This window comes from Artemia sp. Qi Xiang Cuo, chromosome 9 (assembly GCF_049724085.1).
Source record: "Artemia sp. Qi Xiang Cuo chromosome 9, ASM4972408v1, whole genome shotgun sequence".
Lineage (NCBI taxonomy): Eukaryota > Metazoa > Arthropoda > Branchiopoda > Anostraca > Artemiidae > Artemia > Artemia sp. Qi Xiang Cuo.
This window is the reverse complement of record NC_142802.1, coordinates 12177912-12191023: the sequence shown is the minus strand read 5'-3', so window position 1 is coordinate 12191023 and position 13112 is coordinate 12177912. Positions and strand designations below refer to the sequence as shown.

The following is a 13112-nucleotide window of genomic DNA, read 5'->3' as shown; positions in this document are numbered from 1 at the left end:
TTGGCGAAAATCAGCTAGGATTTTCGTCTGGGGTGGGGTGCCAGCAAGCCCATCGGGTTCTAATTAATCTTCTTATTGCTGCGACTAAAAAGGGATATGAGCTCCATCTTTGCGCCTTGGACCTTTCCAAGGCTTTTGACAGCGTCGTCCACTCACAAGCTCTGTTTTCCCTTTTTAGTCATGGCATTAATCTTTCTCTGGTTTCTCTCCTTCGTTATTGGTATGCCAATTCTTTTCTACGAATAAAAGCTGAAGGGGTTATTTCCGATTCTAAAATTCCGGTTCGGCGTGGTGTCAGACAAGGTGCTGTCCTTTCCCCTTCTATCTTTAAACTTTGCATTTCTTCTGTTTTATCTTCTATCCCAACCACTTGTATTTTTCAGGCGATAAATCTTTCTTACATAGCGTATGCTGATGATATACTTCTAATTAGTAGGACTAGAAAAGGTCTTTCTGTTTCTGTATCTACTGTTGCAACAAACCTTAGTAAGATTGGTCTATCACTGAATTTCTCTAAATGTGAATATCTTTCGTTTAATATTTATTGTAACTCGCCTTTAGATTGCGCTTCTTTTTCTGTCCCATGTGTTTCTTCTTTTCGGTGGTTGGGTATAAACATTGCTAAAAATCTTAAATCTCTCCGAGAACAAGCCGTGGCGAATTGTAAGAAAAAGATCCAAGTATCTTACTCCAAAATTGTTGCCAATCGGGGGAAATACAGTAGGAAGACCCTTGCTAAATTGTATTCTGTTTTTACTGATCATTCAATTTTGTTCCTTTCTGGTGTTTATCCCATTCTTGGGCGAAAAATTACCCGGTCATTACGTTCTTATTATTTTCGGTTCTCGCGTTTTCTACTGTATTTGCCTCCGTGGTACCGGAACCGTAACCTTGTTTCAGTGTTTGGGCTTCCAGATATAACTGAAAAGCTAGTTGAGCTTGCTGACAAACTCCCCCATACAGTGAAGGCTCTCCCAGCTCATCATGGGTTTGTACGCCTCCTTCATTGATTTAGTGTCTTTACTGTGTGTGATTTAGTCGATTTGTATGTATTTTTTCTTTTCTTTTATTTATACTCCGCTTTTGTTACCTTAGCGGGTTAAAAATAAATTATTATTATTATTAGTCGGTCACACAGTAATGCTAGTGTGTATACAGTATTGTATATTGGCACACAACTATTAGGGGAAGGTTAGCATATCTTTTCTTGTGGGGTGGTGGCTAAAGCATAAAAGGCACATTTTAGAGTCCGTGTTTGCAAACTTTTTATGAGATAAAATCAAAGCAGAAGGGGTGGGTGTGTGTGTGTGTGGGGGGGGGGGGTGGAGGGACATTTGACGTTTACCCACTAAACTCCCTTCTTTTAGGGGATTTTTTTTAATATTAAAAATTATGATGAAACGGTGAGAGATTGCCTCCTGTGGGGAAAATCTGAATTTTTAAACAAAACATTCTGCTAACAACGTTGAGTTCATAGCAAAGAACGAGACTTGTTATTTAGAATAATTACGGAGATCTATTCTATTGTCTCGCATCCCTCTTGCCATGGAAGATATTATTTCATTGTCTAAAAAGTGTAGAGAAAATACGTCTAATGAGCCCTTAGTCTAAAACCCTTGCAATTTGAAAGTTAAAATTTTAATATATGATATGAAGGGTTAGGGGATTTTGCCCTAAATAAGTCAGTGGACCAGAGCGTTGAACCAAAGCCAACTAACAAGTGATAGGCAATTTCTTTGAACTGAACTGAACTGTTTTTTTATTATTTACTGAACAGTTTAATACCAGTTGCAGAAACACCTGACAGTATATTTTTAACTATGTTTCTTTGTTGATGTTTTTTTAATTTAAGCAAGAGTTTTTTCAATGACCTTATTGGGGATGTTTCTGTATATTTTCATATGGGGCCTTGAAAACTTAGAAATAAGGATATCGGATATTTTTAATTTGGTGGTGAAATTTTATAATCGTAACTTTACCCTTACCTATGGGAAAATTTCCATCGATTTTCCAAAATATGTAGATTTTCTTAAGCATTAAATTTTGATCAGTAATTTTAATGTTAAAGATTTTTAATAATTTTAAATTACCAAATTGTGTCAATGCATTTGTTGCTACCAACCTATTACTTTTTAGAGTTCCGGCTTCCGTTAAAACAAGTTGCTCACCACTTGTGATTTCACTGATTTACACATTTATTTGGGCTACTTAACCTTTTTGTAAGTTTCCAGGGACGAACTTGGTTTTCAGAATGTGTCAAGGGAGCCTTCCCAGCTATATCTACTGCCACCTACACTGGCTGATGCTCTTTGATCTCGCAAAAATTAAAAGAGCGACAAAGCACTTAGTGAAGGAAACATCTCTGCTGAAAAATTCTCTTCCCACCCTCCTACACTAGTGGAAAAAATTGTACAAATGTGGAATAGATTGTAAGCTTTAGGAGCTGCTACCGATATGTGAAAAGAGTGATAAGGCAGTTTCCTCGGAATACCCAGGTATTTTACTGATAAATTATACAATGAAGATATTTTGCATAGCAGTTCTTAAACGCTTCAAAGACTCTCGAATTAAATTTACAAGACTAGAAAAAACAGGCTTCGGGTCTGGTGGAGGCTTCCATGGGCATAATCTTACCCTCACCTGGTATTGCAACAGGGTAAGAGTTACTACCTATGAGTCATCACAGCCTTTATCTACTTATTTGCTGCGTTCAATTCCCTTATCAGAGCCAAGCTTTGAAGATTATGGTGGATGAAAGCATCCCAATAGACTTTGTTGAAGTAAATAATGGAGCCTAAAAGTCTCTCCAGAATGTTAAAATGATTGTTTTTAAAGGAGAAGTTTCCCATGGAGACTGTGTATTATTAATGAGCCTTATAGGTCGAAAAATAAGAATTATAAATTACTAAAGGATTGAGACTGCTGATGATCGAGCATCATATTCTTCTCTCTGGTAAGAGAGAAGTTTTCCTCCAGGGTTCTTCGTATAAAATAATGAGTGAAGTATTTTCAGTTTTGAATTTTTCTTGGGCCTCAGCAGTTCAATAACAAGAAAGTTTTTTTTTCAGGTCTAGGTGATCTGGTGACAGAAAAGCAGGTCCAGAAGCTGCAAGCCTTATTGAAGCCAATGATGTTAAGACGACTTAAAAAAAATCGGAGAGAAACTGATACATAGTCATACACGGGGATACAAAATCATAGTTATTTGTATTCTATTCTTTCTCATTGAAGAAACTATTTTTACTTTCAATGTCACAGAATACTTTGCGGTGATTTAATCCCGGAACAAAAAGGCAAGGAAGGTTTTTTTACCCCTCCCAATAGATCATAACTCATAAACAGAGCATTAGCACTACATCTTTCCTTTCAAACGAACTCTTTTCTAATCTTCTTAGATCCCCAGTTCGAAAGTATCGTAGCATGAGGGGGAAAAGGGAAGAGCAGGTATTGAGTCTGTCAGTCATTAAGGACTCAAATGCTTGACTAAAAGCATTATGATATGCCCACGCCTTTTCAAGATTCTAACAATTAACGTTCAGACCTAGAGCACAGAGTTGCTTAAGTTTTTCAATTGAATAAAAAAGGGAAGATCGTTAGAATCCTAAAATTTGTTCGGATAAAATTTATACTTAATTCAAAGTCCAAAAAGGTGTAACATCCTCACTTTTCTAATGCAATTTATAAATTGGGGTTGTTCAACCTAATTTTAACAAAAAAACTAAAATAATCTTGATAAAAATATTCGGAAGGTTGGGTGCAATAATGCCTGGCACAGCTACTTTTCTTCAAAATTTATTTAGAAGTCTTGCTATAAAATGAGCGATTGTTCATAGCTTTGGGTCCTTTTTCCTCGGTTTGCACGGGTCAAGGCACCTTTGGACAGATATTTTATATATTTGGACCATTTTTACTGAACCTACTAGTACTGCTACGACTAACAACTCACTGCATCACAAAACAACCTAAGGCCAACACAGCTACACATGCTCCTCTTTCATCCCAATCGATTTAAAGCCTCCCGCTAAACACCCTCTCAAAGAGGTCCCATTTCCTTTAGATTTTTCGTTACGACATCCTCCCGCCCCATTCAGGACCAATCTGCTTTCTTTGGCCCTAAGCGGCTTGTTGACAAGGACTATCTTTGGCAATTTATTATTCTTCACTCACAGACCGTGTCCTAGCCATCTCAACCTTCCTGTCATTATAGGCTTAGAAAGCGGAATTTACCCACTTTTTTCGCACAGCTTTCTTTGAGATATGGTCAGTGAATTGGGTCAGATCCTGACATTGACAACTATCTTGACTGAAACAGCAACCTTGACGTTTTAACGCAATACCAATGCTACCCATGATAAGCATCGGGTGTGATAAAAGCTGCAAAAGGAGGTATAGTTTCTTTCCAGTCATTGTCAATGCTTAAAACGGGCACTATAACTTGTGATTCACGTTTGAGCGGGATACATTTATTGATTATATGACTACAGACTCGAAACGATCACTCCTGGTGAAAAAAGGCACCCTTGACCTGAAAAATATAAAATTTACTTCTTTTTTTAATAACTTTATAAAATTGTTGGTCCCACTCAATTTTCTCGTGCAAGTTTCATCAACATCAAATCACTTTTAAAGGGGGTATCTGCCGTTCTTCTTAAATTATGCAAATTTACTTAAGCTAGTAATTTTTGATGAGTCCTTTAAACTTATTACATTTTACAACTTTGAAACTAGCATAAAATGGAGAATTATATACATATATTGCTTACGAATTTCTATTTTTTAGAGTTTTGGTCACAGTTAGCATAGGCCCACTTTACTTACAGTCTGCTATCATGAACTATTTTGTTATTCAATATTGACAAATTGATATAAAGGGAAGTAAATGAAACAAAGCAGCCTCAAAGCAATTTCTTATCAAATATCATGAAAAAAAAAATGAAATCATCAAATACTCACAAATTTTATCTGGCTTTCTCTTCGTCGTATAGTTGACACACAAATCAACAATAAAAATAACACCTTCATTTGGCTCAATTATTACAGATGGTGTTGAAGATAATTTCATTGAAAACTTAACTACAGGGCTAGTCCTCAAAACAGTAGCTTGGCCAGATAAAAATGATCCAATGAGAAGATCTAAAAAAGGAAACGTATATTTTCTGAGAGCTCAAATATCCTTCTAAAAGAAGCAAACCTGTTTTCAATGCACGATGTTTTTCTTCTTTAAAACAGTAAAAATTCTTTAATCTGGAATATGTATGTGATTAATTTTCACGTCGTACACAATAGCCAGATGATGAAACGTTGCTGAGACTGCATCAGCAATGAAATGATTTTCACTTGCACAGGCCAGCAAGAGATCACCTCCGTTGTGAGACATTATCTTGGACACATCCTTCACATGCCAGATCCTAAATTTCCACAAATGCTCCTTTATTTTCAACCATAAGGCAACTGTCACTGCGGAAGACCAGACAACACACTACATAGGACAGGACATACTAACGGGAATTGGGCAGAAGATCTCTTCAGATAAATCTCATCTGAGAGCAGGAAAACACCCACTTAGCGGCCCACCTGAGGGAAGTTTAAGAGGTTATTCAATAACCACCGTTGTGTCTTTGAAGGTAATAAACGAACTAAGGTCCAAGGTACGGTAATTGGAAATGCCCAAAAGTACATGAAAATGAAATAAAACCTATTAGGAGTAGCCCATTAACCGGAAAATATGCACAATACCTTGTATTTGATCTGAAGATTAATAAAAACATTTTTCTGTGTATATAATAAGCTTGAATCATTAAATGGGCGAACAGGAAAGAATAAAATGCATTTAAACGAATTATTTCCTATGCCAGCGACGAATCATGTTTAGAGGGTGACTTCCTTGAGCCTTTTGTCCGTATTTTTCAATATTTCAATGACTTTTTCTGACCTATATATTTCTTATAAATCTAGCTCATTCTTGTATCATTTCTAAGAGTTCAAACTCGCTATTCATAGTAACTGGGACAATGAAAACGGACAAAATTAATCATTTTGTCAATTCAAATCTATTTAATCAACATGTTAACAATTCTTTGACTTTTTGTCCGGTTCTGTTAAGCAAAAATTGTTTGTATACCCCTACTCTTTTTATAATGTCAGATTATATCTGGTGGAAAATTGTGTGATTAAATCCCCACAAATGGGATAATAATAAGGATTTGTTTTTGGAATGGTTGAATAGACTTGAGGTGAGGTGGAGGGGGGGGGAGTATTTTGAAAAAAGGGATTATTTTCACCCGTTAAATAGCCAAAAAATGAAAATATAGGTATATTATTAAAGGTAGTCTGAAATTTTTACCCTTTAGCCTAGATGGGCACTGCATTGCGCATATATTAATTACTATTTTTTGGCACAAGAAATTGTTATCGAAATGCAGAATTAGTTCTTTGGTTTTTATTCTTCTTTTCAATAGAGCTTAAGGAGGGATAATTGTTCTATTGTATTGCTTTTTTTAGTCTTTTCTTTGTGAGTGTGTTTTTTCTTAAATAAACTTAGCTATTAAGTTAAATTAAAAATTAATACTTTATTCAAGTAACAATCAAGAAAATCAGCATAATAAATTATTTCAAAACAAATTATCACACATTTCGTTCGATGAAAAAGCATGAAACAGGCATACGTGTAGGATTTGCTTCTGCAAGGGAATCGTATGTAACAGAGTTCCCCTTTGATTTAGCGAAGTCTAAGCTCCAAAGAACCCAAACATCTACGGTCTTTTCATAGCATCCGCAAATTTCCCAGTTTTAGCCTATTTTATAGATTTTACATAGCCCGGTTTTAGTGATTTCAATTATTTTCTAATCGATCGAATTAAGACTCCAAATACTATCTCACTAATTGGTGGCTCTGAAACATAAAATCAGAGTCATAAATAGCAAAAAAAGCGTGTAACTAAGGGCATCCAAGCCTAAATAAGATATTTATGATTCTTTCCATAGTTTCCTATACTTTTCAGTTTTAGCCAATTGAAAATTCGAGTCACTTCCTAAACATCGAACTAAAATTCCAGGTATTTGCTTACTACTCGATGGCTTCAAAACATATAATCTGAAGCAATTTGCCTACATTTTCATTTTAACAGCTCTTTAGTTACTCATGGAAATTTACTTTATACCGATCTTATAAGTGGCACTAATTTTAGGATTTTTGAAATACATTTTTAAGGAATGAGCTGCTCAATAGAGATAGATGCAATTTTGAAATAAGTTTTTTATGCGGGGACAAATTCAATATGTGCAAAATATTACCATTATATCCATTTTGATCAACATCTTGAGATGCAATGCTTATTCCAAATCCTTTTGTAGTTACAAGCGGCTTGAAGAATTCACCACCAATTCGCTGAACAATTTTCGGACGCAATCCGTTCTTAGCACCATGGTAAATGTATACGGCACCTATATTTTCATTTTCGTATGGAGCTCCGATGGCCACATCTAAAAAAAAATGTGTCAATAACACAAATGCTGTGTAAATTTCTGTTACACTCCATACTTGCAATATAGATCAAACAGTTCGTGGTAACGACTGTAAGTAAGGAGCGACCAGGCTCAATGGTAACCCAAACTCTAAAAAACGGAATTTTTGATACCAATAGATACATCAAAAGAATCAAATTTGAATGCTGATATCAAATATATAAGTTTCATCAAGTTTAGCCTTACCAATCAAAAGTTAAGCGCCTCAGAAAATTTTGCTGATTTTCGAAAAAAGGGGGAAAGACCCCTTAATAGTTATAGAATCTCAATGAAAATCACACCATCATATTCAGCGTATCAGAGAACCCTACTGTAGAGGTTTCAAGCACCTATCTACAAAAATGTGGAATTTTGCATTTTTTGCCAGAAGAAAGATCATGGATGCTGTTCATTTGTTTTTTTGTTTCTTTGTTTTTCCCAGGAGTGATCGTATCGACCCATTGGCCCTAGAATATTGTGAGAGGGCTCACTTGAACGGAAATTAAAATTTCTAGTTCCCTTTTTAAGTGACCAAAAAATTGAGGGTAACAAGGCCCCTCCCACGCTCATTTTTTTCCCAAAGTCACCCAATTAAAATTTTGAGATAGCCATTTTGTTCAGCATTCGAAAATATTATATGTATGTCTTTTAGGATGACTTAATCCCTCGAAGCCCCCAGGGGGAGGGCTGAAAGTTATGAAATTTAGCCAATGTTAACATATAGCATTTGTTATTGGGAAGTATACAGACATTTTCAGGGGGAATTTTTTCTGGTAGTGGGGGGTGGGGGTGGGTCGGGGTTATATGGGAGGATCTTTCCACGAAGGAAGTTTTCATGGGGGAAGGGACATTGCTATTAAGGGGGCGTCGGATTTCCCAGCATTATTAAAGAAAAAGATCAGAAATTAAATATAAAAAACAAGTTTTTCAACTGAAAGCAAGGAGCAACATCAAAACTTAAAGCGACATAAAATATTACATATACGATTGTGTTCACCCCCTAGTCAATACCTCGCTCTTTAAGCCAAAGATTTTTTAGTACTTTCATAACAGCTATTTATTCTAATTAACGGCCTTTGTGATTAAGGGGTCATTTTTACAGAATTGGAACAAAATTCGAACTTTAGCTTAAAGAGCAAGGTATTGACTAGGGGGCGAACCCCCTAATATACGGGGGCGAACCATAAAAAATCTATGAATATATAAGTTCGTACGTTAGTTAATTCGTAAGTTATGTATATTTATTACTAACAAAAACGTTCGTAAATAAAATTAAACAAGTTTTGAGAAAGCCATTTAACCAAATAAAAGTAAAATTAACATGCAAATTTTGTTTTAATTATTCATGTACGGTGAGCCAAAATAAAAACCTGCATTAATTCAAAAGCGTTCAAAAAAAAACAGTTTTTTTTAGCTGAAAGTAACGAACGACGTTAAAACTTAAAACGAACAGAAATTATTCCGTATATGAAAGGGGCTGTCCCCTCCTCAACGCCTTGCTCTTTACGCTAAAGTTAGACTCTTACTCACGACTCTATTTTTTTAAACAATAAAAAACTTTAGCGTAAAGAGCGAGGCGTTGAGGAGGGGACAGCCCCTTTCATATACGGAATAACTTCTGTTCGTTTTAAGTTTTAACGTCGTTCCTTACTCTCAGTTAAAAAATAGCCTGTTTTTTTTATTTAATTTCAAGAAGAGCCACCATTGAGAACAAGATTAGAGAGTTTTGACCAGTTCCGTTTGCCTGAACTGAAAGAGCGCAAAAGAGCACAACAAGATTAGAGAGTTTTGACCAGTTCCGTTTGCCTGAACTGAAAGAGCGCAAAAGAGCACAACAAGATTAGAGAGTTTTGACCAGTTCCGTTTGCCTGAACTGAAAGAGCGCAAAAGATTCGGACTAGAGATGAAAAAAAGACGAAGCAAGTTTCATGAAAAGAGGAAAACAAGGAAATAATTTATTAACAAGGAAAATAAATTGGAAATTTCATTTAATGTCTGTTCTTTTCCGTTAAAGAACAGACACCGCAATAAGCGTAAGCACCGCAATAAGCGTATACGGCACCTATATTTCTATTTTCATATGGAGCTCCGACCACCACATCTAGAACAAATGTGTCAATAATACAATGTGAAATAAGAATTTCATAGTTTAAGAAAAACTGATTAGCACTTCTGATTAGCGTACTCGGTCCACTTTCTTAAATTTTAGAGTAGAGATAATATAAACTTTAAAATATTCCGGAAAGTTTTTCAAGCGTTTTGCTTGAATTCAGTCAAGCTTTGTCTGCTTTTTCCAGTTGCAATGTCGCAATTTGTCTATTGCTTATATCTTTTTAGGAAATGGAGTGAACACCTTTAAGCATATCATAAATTTGCCAGAAATATGAAAAATAGATCGCACAAACGTGTTCAGTCCGCCTAACTTATATTCTTTTTGATAAACAAAATTAAAAACTTGGCAAGAGCCCGAGATCAATATCGAGTACAAAGTAGTAAAAGCCAGAATTTTCTTTTTTTTTGTCTCCTAATTTTAGCAGAATAAAGAACAATTATACATATTAGCCAAAGACTATCAGAACAAGCCAGAAAGTATAAGAACAAAAAGTATCGCGGATTTTGTAGTATTTAAAGATGTCATACGTCAGTCAGTCGTCATTTGACAAATTTGTTAGTTTATTTGCAGAAAAACTGGACAAAATAATTGCGTCTCAGGTGGAGTTTTCCAGCAAAATAGACTCAATTTCGGCGGAAGTTGTGTAGTTAAAAACTGATGCAACAACCCGTGATTCACAAATACTTGAACTAGAATCTACACTAGAGGAGCAGAAGCTTAAATCTGAAGCTCTAGAGAAACGATTGCTTGCTTTTGAAGTAAAAGACCGAAAGCTTAACTTGTTGGTTCACGGATTACCGGAAGAAAAATCTAATGAAACGCCTGAAGCTAATGAGAAAAACCTTTTTGCGAATAAGTTAGGAATCGATGAGCCAGTAATGATAACTAAGTGCTATCGCATTACTTCTCGTTCGGCAATTATTACTGACTCCCGCCAACGCAAAAGTAAGCAAAAGCAAGTGAAGCCTTTGCTTGTATCGTTAGGGTCCGAAAATGAGATTCAAGCTATAATTTCAAACGTCGGTAAACTTAAGGCCAGTGGTATCGTTATTTGCACAGACTTGCCGCCTGAACTGAATATCCGAAGAAGTGAGCTATTGGCCAAAGCACGTGAGATGAAAATAAAAGGCGAAATAACGTCTTATCGAGTTCGTCAAAAAGGCATAGACATATGGCTTGAAATTAAAGGATCTGCTTCATCTTCGTGGTCTAGCGTCAAAATTAGTTAATGAATTAGTTGTGACATCGATTTTGATTTATTATTATATTCCGTGAGTGAAAAAAGAGATTGGAATTGATCTCGTCATAGTGTGTTTTTTGTGCCTTGTCATTATGTGTGATTATTTTCATGTTTTCCTTCTTTTCTGTCTAGCTCTAGTTGTGCAAAAAAAGTTCTCGTTCTGCTCGTTTTTTCACTCCTCGCATGCTGAGAATTATCCGAGGTACCACCTTTTACTCATTAGCCTATCATTTCATATTGATTTTGGTAAGTTTTATGTGTATGATATTATTATGATATATATTGTTAAATGAGAGAACATCGGACCGGCTCCATGATTTTGAGAAAAAACAACTTGACCTAAATAAATTATTTAAATCGGTAGGATCAACTGGTGATGAATCTTCTGATCTTTTTATCCAGTCTTTTCCTCGTAGTAAATATATAAATAATGACAAAATCCCTCCATTTAATCAGTTAGAATCCTCCCGTATCGCGTTTTGGAATTGTAGAGAAGTGCTTAGTAGTTTAGATTGTCTATCCACATTCACTTAAAGTAATCGTAATGGTAGTTTGGGAATATGTGAGATTTTTCTTACTGATGTTGATAGTTCTTTGGTTGGTGTTTCTGGATACACTATAGGAACTAGAAATTGGCCTATATGCTCGAAAGGTAGAGTTTCAGAGTTAATTGAAAATAATTTCCCTATCCATAAAATTACGGATTTTAATGATTTGTATCAAGACATGGAGTTTGAATCTTTTATGGTTGAGATCAAGTCTGGTAAGGAGAAGCTACTCCTATGCTTATTTTATCGACCATCGGGATCAAGTGCGTCAAATTTTATTGGTAAGTTGAATTAGCTAACACAATGGATGACTTTTAAGAACCATAAAGTGGTTTTTATGGGTGATTTTAATATAGATTTGGGACTGGTGAGTTCGGAGACCCAAGAATTAAGATCTCTACCTGTAGATTTACTAACTACTTGCTTTTCTGCCGGATTGGTTCCAACAACAAGAATACCAACACGTATTGGTGAACAGTCGGCATCAGTTATTGACAACATTTTTACGGATTTCAATCTACATTCGAGTTATGTCGTATTAACTGATGAATCGGATCACTCTATGTTACATAGTGAATTTTTGATAAATAGACTGAAATCTAACCCGAATATAGGAGTAAGAAGGACTATTGATAATAAATCATTACAAAATTTGAGAGCTAAATTGGCTAGTAGCGACTGGACTTCAGTTTATGAAGAAACCATCTCAGATGCAATGGTTGCCCTATTTATTTAGAAATTCTCTTCTGCCCTTGACTCTGCCTGCCCCTTTTCGAAAAAGCGCTCCAGGTATGCAACCCCGAAAAAACCTTGGATCACCCAAGGCTTACTAACCAGTATTGAACACAAAAATATGCTATTCAGGCAATATATTGATAATCCTGATGTACATGGTACGGACTTCAAGAATTATAAAAACACTCTGACAACCCTGCTCAGGAAAGCTAAACAGGCTTACTACCATAAGCAGTTTCAAGAAGCAGAAGGATCACCAAAGAAGATATGGCCACTGATAAATGAATGCCTGAATAAACAAAAAACTAATACGTTTCCTGAGACCATAACCAAGCCTGATGGAACATCTTCAACATCCCCACAAGAAGTAGCCAACACGTTAAATAAATGTTTTACATGCATTTGAGAAACAACCGTAGAGGAAGCTTATGGCCTTTCAACTGTCGTCACGGATAATTACAAAAAATACCTACCTTCGCTGTCTTGCTCCTCTATGTTTCTGTCGCCAGTCACTGAAGACGAATTGCTGAAGATTGTTCAAGCCATGAAAAACGGTCACTCCGAAGGTCCAGATGGGTCGTCAAATTACCTCATAAAGAACACCATCGATTGCTATGTCGGCGTTATCGCACACATCGTCAATTCTTCATTTAAAGATGGCATCTTTCCTACTGTCTTCAAGTCGGCGAAGGTTATACCCCTCCACAAAGGTAGCGACCCCAAGCTGCCTTCAAACTACCGCCCTATCTCTATTCTCTCTGCTTTTTCAAAAATTATGGAGCGTTGCATTTACAAGAGACTGATGAATTATCTGACTAGGTCTAACTTTTTCAACAAGTATCAGTTTGGATTTAGGCCTGGGAACTCAATCGAACATTCTATACTGGTTTTGCCACAGTTTTTGAATGATGCGATGGACCGTGATGTGATACCAGCTACAATATTTGTGGATGTAAAAAAAGCGTTTGACACC

At 35.9% G+C, this 13112-nt stretch overlaps 1 protein-coding gene across 1 annotated transcript in view; it reads right to left on the bottom strand.

Annotated features, from left to right (window-relative positions):
• Window positions 1-13112, bottom strand: part of LOC148948314 (integrin alpha-4-like) — an 86327-nt gene that overhangs the window by 18091 nt on the left and 55124 nt on the right. The window contains exons 8-9 of the mRNA XM_089094884.1: window positions 7294-7482; window positions 4954-5133 (exon numbers count right to left, since the gene is read on the bottom strand). Coding sequence (XP_088951010.1) covers window positions 4954-5133; window positions 7294-7482 — 369 coding nt within the window. The remainder of the gene's footprint in view (window positions 1-4953; window positions 5134-7293; window positions 7483-13112) is intronic.